At 37.2% G+C, this 9,916-nt stretch overlaps 1 protein-coding gene across 1 annotated transcript; it reads right to left on the bottom strand.

Moving 5' to 3' along the window:
* Positions 1-5,647: 5,647 nt before the first annotated feature.
* On the bottom strand, positions 5,648-9,445 carry LOC135940945 (uncharacterized). Its single transcript, XM_065486100.1, has 7 exons — positions 9,364-9,445; positions 9,235-9,288; positions 8,988-9,184; positions 8,444-8,537; positions 8,082-8,377; positions 7,544-7,649; positions 5,648-5,953 (listed from the first exon to the last, which is right to left on the bottom strand). The coding sequence occupies exons 1-7, from the start codon at positions 9,443-9,445 to the stop codon at positions 5,706-5,708; spliced, it is 1,077 nt and encodes a 358-aa protein (XP_065342172.1). The 3' UTR covers positions 5,648-5,705.
* Positions 9,446-9,916: the final 471 nt, after the last annotated feature.

The raw sequence follows: 9,916 nt of genomic DNA, 5'->3' as shown, positions 1-9,916 counted from the left end.
ATGGCTTCCAAAATTCAATATAATTTAGCTTCGATCTTTGACAAAGTTTCTGAGCCCACCAATCGATTCCTGAGGGTCGAATTAGGTACAAAGGATGTTTTTTCCGTTAAAAACAGTGCAGCGCGACGTGAGAATTTTTTTTCCCGCCAAAACAATATGAATGCGAGAAGTGCGCATGCGTTAGAGCAGGTTTTAGCACTTGCAGAGATACCACCTGTACGAATGACTTCTTTGACATATTTAACCAGTTCTCACGCATGCGCACTTCTCGCATTCATATTGTTTTGGCGGGAAAAAAGGTTCGCACGTCGCGAAGGACTTTTTGGTCGGAAAAAATATTCACTTTACCTAATTCGACCCTCAGGAATCGATTGGTGTTCTCAGAAACATCGTCAAAGGCGCTCTTTAAACAGAAATTGTCAAAATTTAAATCTTCTTGTTGATAACTAGGATTTTTTCGTTCTACGCTTTGGTTGTTGGTGAATATTTAATTTGAGTAGCCCTGTATAATGTGGAACAAATTAAGTGGTCGAATATTTCCGTTCGAAGCTTCTCATTCCTTCGTCAAATTAAAAAAAAAATACCTGCCAATCTTACTTCTACTGCATTTTTGAAAAAGGCTGGATTTAAACAGATTCAACTCCTTAATTAGATCTTTTCACTGAAATGTGTAATTAGAACATTATAAATTTCATTAGCTGTCCTTATAATGTCTGGAAATACAGCAGCTGAGCAAATGCCAAATTGCAAGAGACTTGAAGAGTAGGGGACTGCTTATCATTATTTGCCTTTTCGCTTTTGAAGTCTTCTTACTCCCCTTTGTGCGCTGCACGGCACGAGGGAAAAAATACACATACAGAGAGAGAGTCGGCGGGGTCGAGGTGGGCGCAGGAAATTTGCTCCGGCTGCTGGAGAGAGAGGGCAAATCCTCTTATATTATTTATCTGCTCCTTTTGCCTCGACTACACACTTTGTCTTCGGGACTGCACCTCATAATTTAACTGGCAAGCGAGAGCAAGCAAACTTTTCTTCTTCAGCCCTGCTTTTTCGGCGCAAAACGACGCGCGAGCGACGGCAACAACAAATTATCCGAGAGAAGAAAAGTGGATTTGCTGGTCGCGCCATGAGGTGGATGCCTGCAGCTGGAAAAAAGCAGAGAAGAGATGAGAAAAATAGTAGTACACGCCAACCGAAGCGGGCAGAAAACAACTCAACGAGTTCCTTATGTTTTTGATTGTTGCTCAGAAAGCCGTGACACTCGACTGGCTTTCGGGCAATAATCATAATCACGCAGGAACTCGAAACCAACGATTCTCCATTATTATTATTATTAGCGTGAGATTGTGTAATTAGTTATTCAGAGTGGAAATTAATGTATCTGCTCGACGCTAATTATACTTAATGAGGCTCCTTTATAACGCTGATTACCAGCGTAATTGAGACTCTTATTGATGTAATATAAAATTTAGAACAGTATATAGAAGCTTCCTTTATATATGTGATGTTTATTCTCGCAACTAATAAAGATGGAATTCAACAGAGCAGAATGGAAAACGAATTCTGAACATTAATAAAACTCTAGGCTCTAGAACAAAGAAATACTGTATGAATGTCTAGCATATATCAAGGGAGCTTTGTTTGAAGTTAGTTGCTTCATGCCGTTTTATTTTTTTCTTTTTGCAAGAGGTGTATTTTATCCTTCAAAACCATTGAAGTTGTCAATAAATATTTTAATTGTAACCGATCATAAACTAAACTGATGGAAAAAACAAAACGTTAAAAACTAATTAAATGAAATGCTAAAGTTTTCAGCAAAATTTTCCTAATTGTTTGTTTGTCAGGAATTCATATAATTATTTAAATACGAATGAACATTTTTAAGCGTTAAGACACAAAAGGTTGAAGTCAAATTTCTCATCCTACGAGTGTGGTTAGAGAAATAATGGGCAAATGCTAGAGTCTATGTAATTAATTCTTCCCTTTATATGTAATTTCTGTGGTTGCTCCATTTCCCACCCATTTGAGCATCGTCCAAAAGGCGTCCGAACATAGAGCTGGAATAATTTTGCATACATTTAAGAGGAGGGGTATGATAGTGATGGACCTGTTTAAAAGCTCGTTGTCTGACCAGCTACGACCTTGCTTTTCAGGTAAATCTATTAGTGATGTTGTTTACCTGTTTTATAGGCTTAGGGTTTGGGTTTGGCACCTCATTACAAACGAGTTTGTATTTCTGTACGTGTCCGCTTTTTTGACTGATTTTTATGGAAAAAACAGAAAACTGTTCAGTCTATGTTTTTCCAAATTGAAGCTGTTTTGGAATTTTTACACAAGTTTATATTCCTAAAATTACACTCAAATTCTCAATTACTTTAAAATGTGAAATTTATTTCAAATCCAACATCATTTATTACTTAAAGTCAATATTCCAATTTTAACTGTTCGTTCGAGAGGTTGTGGATTGTGGAATGTTAACTTTAGATCGATTTAGATTAAATATATATTATTGAAGAACAATTCTCTGGTTTGAGAAGAAAATTAAATGAGATTTTTTTCCAAATTGTTTCAAATCTTTTCATGGATAGGATTTCCACTGACGCAAAATTGTGCATCAATCCAAGAATAAATTTGTTCTTTTGACTAGTGCCAAATAGGGAAAAACGACATCTCTTAAATCATATAGATCTAATTTTTTGAAGGGGTTTTTTTAGACCTGTTTGATGTCTGCAAGAAATACCAAAATTACGTCGAAATAATATAATTTAGCACTTTCCATAAATTATTCCATGAACCACTTTGAAAAGTTACTGCTCATACTCTGAAGAAAAATTCGCGATACCTGAAATTTTCTTCTAAAACATCAGATTTAACTTCTATTAGCTTCATTTTAAAACGTCTTATAATAAAATGAATCACAGAGAGACGCGAAAGATAAGAAGGAAAACAGGAGTTGAAAATTTCATACACGAGGGATCTGAATTCAGGCGAGTTGCAAAGTTTGAGCAGACTCACTTAAGAATATTAGCCGAAATCAGTCTCGTCTCGCTTCACTTTGCAGCACAGCACAAAAACAGGGAAACTGGAGGCGCTCTCGCTGCTGCTGTCAGGGGCGTATCAGAAAATTAGTCAAGCGCGTCCAGGCCGAGTAAAATGCTCATTCGGCGCCGCATTTTTGCCAGAAGGAAAATTCGTGTTCGTTCTGCAGTAGCAGAAGAGGAAAGTTCGGTGCGCCGGTCCCTGTGGGGACACTTTTCAAGGTGTTATCTTTCCCCACTTTATGGAGCTGCCGCACCGAACCGCACTCTGCCTCTTTCCCTTTTTTGCTTTTTACGAGAGACGAATGAATATATATGTATACACGCACTTCTCTTGTATGTATGAATGCGTGTCCGAGTGAAAAACTGCTCTGCTGCGGCGACGCCGGCATGAGAGCCGGAAAATTTCCTTCTGCGCCTTTCAAACGCGTGTGTGTAACAATGAAATAATGATAATAATGATGACGCAGGCGCGCCGACGAGATTATAAGAAGGGAAATGCCTTGGAGAAATCCTCGGCTGCCTCGACCACAGCCTGCCTACCTGGAGAATTCAACGTAAAATGAAAAAAACAAACGCTCTCGCACAGCACATAATCGTGAAACATTCATTCTCTTTCGCTCCCATTGTGCTTGCTCGCATTTTGACGGGCGCCGTATTTTTTGTATTTTTACGGGGTTTCAAACTGCGTGTCGCATGGAAAAATGTCAAATTTTCCGGTGGGACGACGCGATGTGCCTTCAGGCAGGTGTTTTGCCACACGGGCTTTTCAAACAACGCGATTATTTTGACGTGAGCATTTTATTAATAAGCATTTTTGTTGCTTGCATCGCATTTTTCGTGGAAATCGATTCAAAAAATGGATTTAAAAAATTAAATTAGAGGGGATCGTTTGTAAAAGTTTAAAAATTTCTAGTTTTTTTGTGTTTTGAAATGAATTGATCCCATTGTATTACTCTTAACTCTCTGGACACAAATTTTATTATTTTAATCAGCGGGGTCCAGATTCGTGCGACGCGTAGATATGGCGTCCGGTGGAGCATGGCGCAAAAAACGGCAACGTGAAAATGCGCGAAAAGAATAATTTGCATTACTCTTAACTAATAGTGTCTTTTGGATCGTAAAAACAAACTCTTGACACTCGTACGGCAATCCAAAGAGAGCTTTTTGTTTCCCACATTCAGACGCCATCTTGGATGTGCGCAGTGGGAACCAATTTTATCGCACATCTGGTCCCCGCTGATTTTAATTTAAATTAATTTGATTTTTTGATCAAATTGATAGTGTGGATAATAATGTCCCAAAGTGTCGATTTAAAATGCTAGATTAGTTTGCAAACCTTAGAGCCGATTTTCTCAGAAATTTAAACGGTTACCAGCCTGGGAAAATTTAGGCAGTATTTAAAGTATAGAGGTAAAAAGGTTTTTTGTTATATTTCTTTTATATAAAGCGATTCTCGATGGTAAAAAACCAATTAGCTGATTGTACTTGAATTCAATGAGTGAAAACATAAAAGCGCTTTTACGGATGAATAGCGTAAAAAGGAATTTCCCCTGGGAAAAATGAAAATAAACCTCATCTTTACCGTGCCGCACTGAATTAAATTTTCTTTCATTTGGTTATGATCAAATGCGCGAGCAACTAACAACAAAAAACCTACCGTGATGCGAGCGATGCTTGATATTTAACAGAGCGAGCTAGTATTAGAGTTAGTATGTATTAACATTGCTGGGAGCAAGAAGAGCTTTCCGCCCAATGTAACTCCCAAGTGTGAAGAGCGAGTGTGTGGCGCAATGTTCGTCGAAATTATAATTCGTAGTAGCTCTCTGGGAGATGGTCCGAGACGAGGAGGAAACTAAAGGAAGAAGTTGTCGGCTGCATGGCTGCTGGTCTTTTTTGTCTCGCTATTGTTTTGCTGCTGCTCTTCACGCGGCGACGGCTTCACATTTGGAAAGAGGCACACAGGTGATGTTCTCGTTCGCGGCACACTCTATTAACACCTTTCCTTTCTTCATCGGCCGCGGCCGCGGCACACAAAGCCTCGCCGATGGATGAAATTCCATTTCACACTGTTCGATCCAGTGGCGTGTCTAACCTCGGTATTTTATATATTGAAAAATTAAAACGGGAAAGGTTTTAATTTTAAATTTTGCACAATTAGAAAGAAAAGCATATTTTTCGACCTGATATTTTCGATTTAATTTTGCGCATTCTACAGAAAATGTGAGAATAAACAAACAAACTAATACAGAATCCTAATTTATCCAATGAAAATATATTTGATATTGAGAAACCAAAAGCCTATTTATTTGTCATATATATTTAAAATTCCTAATATACTTTTTAACAGCGGGGGCCAGATGTGCGATAAAACTGGTTCGCACTGCGCAGATCCAAGATGGCGTCTGAATAAGGGAAACAAAAAGCTCTCTTTGGATTGCCGTACGAGTGTCAAGAGTTTGTTTTTACGATCCAAAAGACACAATTAGTTAAGAGTCATGCAAATTATTGACCAAAACTTGCTTCTTTTCGCGCATTTTCAAGTGACCGTTTTTTCGCGCCATACTCCACCGAACGCCATGTCTGCGCGTCGCACGAATCTGGTCCCCGCTGCTTTTTAAATAATTTTATTTAATCCAAAAAATATCAAGCTGTGAATTAAGTTTTTATCTAACAATTGACCGTGCAGAACCAAGCAAGGCCCTTCTTATTTTCCGACAAAGTAACCGCGTACAGTTTTTTAGGTTCTGGCTCTAATTTCGACACCAAAATATATGGTTGGCTTTTGTCTCCTATGATTGGAACAGGAACTGCAATTGTCGGCTCGCTGCACCACCTGGTAACTCCATTTTCATCCTCAAAGGTTTCGTCCCAGCCAATCCATAAATCAGCGTCTAGTTTCATCGCAACAATAATATCTGGATTTGAAATATTACTGAATCAATAACGAATCGCAATTCTGAAATTGCTTCGATTGCCTCTAGCGCTTTTGTCCAGATAGGATAAGCGCGCTGGAGTGTCGGCAGTCAACAAAGTTCCATTATGTTGGAACACGCAATCAGGCAGAATCATTACCAGAGCTGCCTAAAATTTCTGGATTAATTTTCATGATTTAATTTCATTATGATTTAAGATACGAGACTAAGTGCTTGATAGGAAATTTTCGTCCCGTCATTAAGACTGTATATACTTTTGTCAGTGCCTACGATAATAATGATTTATTCGTTTTAAAATCATAATGCCCGTTCCAAATACGCACCATCTTCTTTGCAGGCTGCGTCACTGACATTCAAAGATGCAATCAGTTTCCGCGCTGTGCAAACTTTAGTGGCTTTCTCGAAGCTGCTAACTGTTTTTAAGGGGTGAAAGTCATCGATAAGCGTCGTAAATTCATCTTTTGATTTCACAAGAGCATTCTTCAAAGTTTTTTCCCAAAACCGGTCCAAGTTTTCGGATCCGTTTACTATACACTTTACAAGAGAATGAGCGAAGCTGCATTCATCTCCAGTCTTTGGAACTAATTTTGAGAGATTTTTGGTTAGAATTTTATTGCAATAAAAAATTCATTTACCAGTATTAGAGCAAAGCTCAGTTTTTGTTTTGAGCTCTAATGAAAACATCGAGTTTTTTACCGCCAGTGAATCAACTTCCTCGAAAAAAAAGTAGTCCAAAAATAAATTTGTTTTATTTTGGCCTAATTTCTGTTTCAAAGTGTTAACAAAACCACTGTCAACATTTGAAACGTTGAAGTTATTATTTGCAATTAAGTTGTTGTCGATGAAGTTGAACACCTTTTTTAGAAGAATCGAATATTTCCCTGAAACCTGGAGTCAAATATAAATATCAGCGATGGTTATCAAAAAGATATTTGTAATTTCACAATATTCAAGCTGTCGCCAACGCATCGCATGAAGCACTGAGATTAAAAATACAAAATAAAACAAAGATATCACTTTTTAAGGTTGCAATATACTTTCATTTTGTACGAAAATTTAGACACGTCCGCAGTGGAGAATTTTTCTAGTTCACCTGGAATAAAACTTCATAATTATCTTCTAAGGATATTCAAAACCCTAAGCAAAAAATACGTTTTTTAATATCAGTAACATTGATACATTCTTGTAGGATGTCGTCTATGGTATTGTTAAACTCTGGCTTGATCTGTTTCATTTGTTAATTAAGCTCAAAATTAAAGCATCAAAAGTAAAAGCAAACCTCACAAAGAAACTCAAATTTTGCGTCACAATCCTCTCTCCCGAGCAAAGCCAGTTCGTTCTCATTGTCTTTCGTAATGTAAACACAACGGTTGGCTAAATTAAAATTGCCTGTCTTCCATGCCAAAGAGTCGGTTAAAACAAAATTCTGCGTTTTCCTGGAACACCATTTGAGCTTTCCTGGACACTCGATATCCGAAGCTGAAGTCCAAAACTTTGCCCTATTGTTAAAGTCTAGGATGTTGAGCAAAACCTCAATAATGAGAATTTACATGCGAATATTATTTGAAATACCGTCGTTCAAAGTTATGGACATGCAAATTTGTTTCTCATAACTTGCAATCGCAACCAGGTTGAGCCCCAATGAGTCGCAATAATCAACAGCTTCACGCCACGATGCCTGAATTCAATTACTAAAAATCGAAATGAAAGCGTAATCACATTATTTACCAATATCTTTGGACGTATAAATAACACTCCGCACCCTTCCGACCAGTTACCTAACTTGTAGGGTTCTGAAGAAAAATTTAACAGTTCGAAAATGTATGAATTTTGCATTTACGGTGTATTTTTGCCCCGAGGTACTGTGTTGAAATAGACATGAAGTTTGCCTTTGAAATTAAAATTATGAAAAATAAGATTTAATAAATTAAATTGACATCACGTACGTTCAAATCTGTCACTTGTCTACGTTTCTTTAGGATTCCACAAAGATTGTTTTCGCATCCATTAAATTTAATAGGAATAAAATTAGAGGCTGGTTGCTGATTAAATTTAAAAAAAATATTAAATGAATATTATTTTCCACCTTTGTTAAAGCATTCAAACGTACATTTGTGTGTGTAAGATTTTCTGGATTTTTCACTTCATCCGTGTAGCGACAGGCATAGTAATTTTCCGTGTCGCACGGAAGAAAAACCAAATCCTGGACCTGCTGAACCTCAACTCCGAACCCTAGCATGTACTTGGACGCAGAATAGTAAACTCTCAGGGCGACGCAAGCACCGTTTTGCTTCGTGTCGATCACATTGCCCGAGTAGAGCCATTCTTTCTGATTGCTGAAACACCACTTGTACTCGCCAGGGCAGCCAAGTCGTGTCCCTCCAGTCCAAAATATTCGGTGCATATCTTTTTTGTTATAAGATGGGGAAATTACTAAAGATGATCATATTATATATTATTAATATATTCAACCAATGAAGGGGACCGAGATAAGGCTACTACTGCCGAATGATAATGGTTTCATGCCTAGTTCACAGCACAACTTCCAGTTTTCCATCCATGTCACCTTTTAGAAAGAGAAAATCGTGAATTACGGCATATCTTTTGGTATGTACCTTTTTATGTCTACCTTTCGATTTCCGAACAAAAACAATATTTTCTTCGCGTTTCGAAAATTTCCTTCGTACTTATAATTATAAGGAAAATTAAAGTAATCTCCAAATTTCCATGATTCTTGAAAAAATAATTATTATTATTTATTTTCTTCCTTTGAAAATAATAAATCATAATTGATTATAAAACCTTTGAGCTCGAGTCCCCTTTTAGTTTTTTGGAACAAAGAGTACTAAAATAATAAACAGATGTCTTGAATGAAGAAGAAGAACATTTGTAAAAAAATAAATCTGACGCACGTTCAAATTACAAAAGTTGTTTCCAGGGCATATGGCTTCTTTGCAAGTGTACTAAATCGGAATGATTATAATTCTAATTTAGTTTCAATAATGTTTTGGCTCACCTTGCAGTAAAATCTATGTTTTCCCTCGCAATTTCTGCCGAGTAAAATTCTCTTTGCCCTGTGTAGCACTAAGCATTTGTTTTTTCGGTTAGTGTAGTTAAAATGTTTTGGAAACGAGCAAGTTTTGTTCGTGGAGCACCAGGAAACCAAGGACGAGTTTTGGACTTTGGCTGGAGCACCGCTTGTCCAGAAAAGCTCTACAAATTTAATTGTATAGTATTTATAATATAAAAATTCTTAAAAAAACCTTTGTATTTCCCATCAAAGGAAGGTTCCCGGATATCAGTTTTGAGGTGATCAACTGTCATCAGTTTTTATTTATAATTCAAACATGTTTACGGTATTTTTTAGGATATTAAACTGCTAAACAACTTACAAACAGTCGAATTCCAGGCGTAATTGAATTCGTGCAGGTGGAGGTAGTCTGCATCAATGTTTTCAAATGAAACCAGCTCCATCTTCTTTGAAAGGCAGCTGGTGACTGCCTCGTCAAATGTGACCAGTAAGCAGAAAGGAAATTTTTTAAATAGTTGCTGTAAAACTATTTTTATGTAAGATTATACTTCTATATTGCTTTTATAATAGACACGGCCTCTCCGTTCGAATTTGTATCCTGCCAGGGTGCCACCTGCGAGGAGAATTTCTCTAGAACGAGCTAAACAGTCATTGGTTATTCTTAATCTGTGCATGGTAAAATGTTGTAGACTTGCGGATGTTTTGCTGGATGAAATCTATGTCATTTATTTAAAAATAATACATCAAAGAAACAACAGATTACCATCAGGTATGGAATTCACAAGAAAATCCTAAAAAAGGTTTACTGTAAAACAGGGATAAAAAATTATTTTACAACTTACAGTTCGAATTTGATTGTACCTAGTGCAGTTGCCGAGTATGCCTTCGACGCACTTCTGACAAGAGACATTATT

This window comes from Cloeon dipterum, chromosome 3 (genome assembly GCF_949628265.1).
Source record: "Cloeon dipterum chromosome 3, ieCloDipt1.1, whole genome shotgun sequence".
In the NCBI taxonomy this organism is placed as follows: Eukaryota; Metazoa; Arthropoda; class Insecta; order Ephemeroptera; family Baetidae; genus Cloeon; species Cloeon dipterum.
Note: the sequence above shows the minus strand (reverse complement) of the source record. Positions and strands in the feature narration are given on the sequence as shown.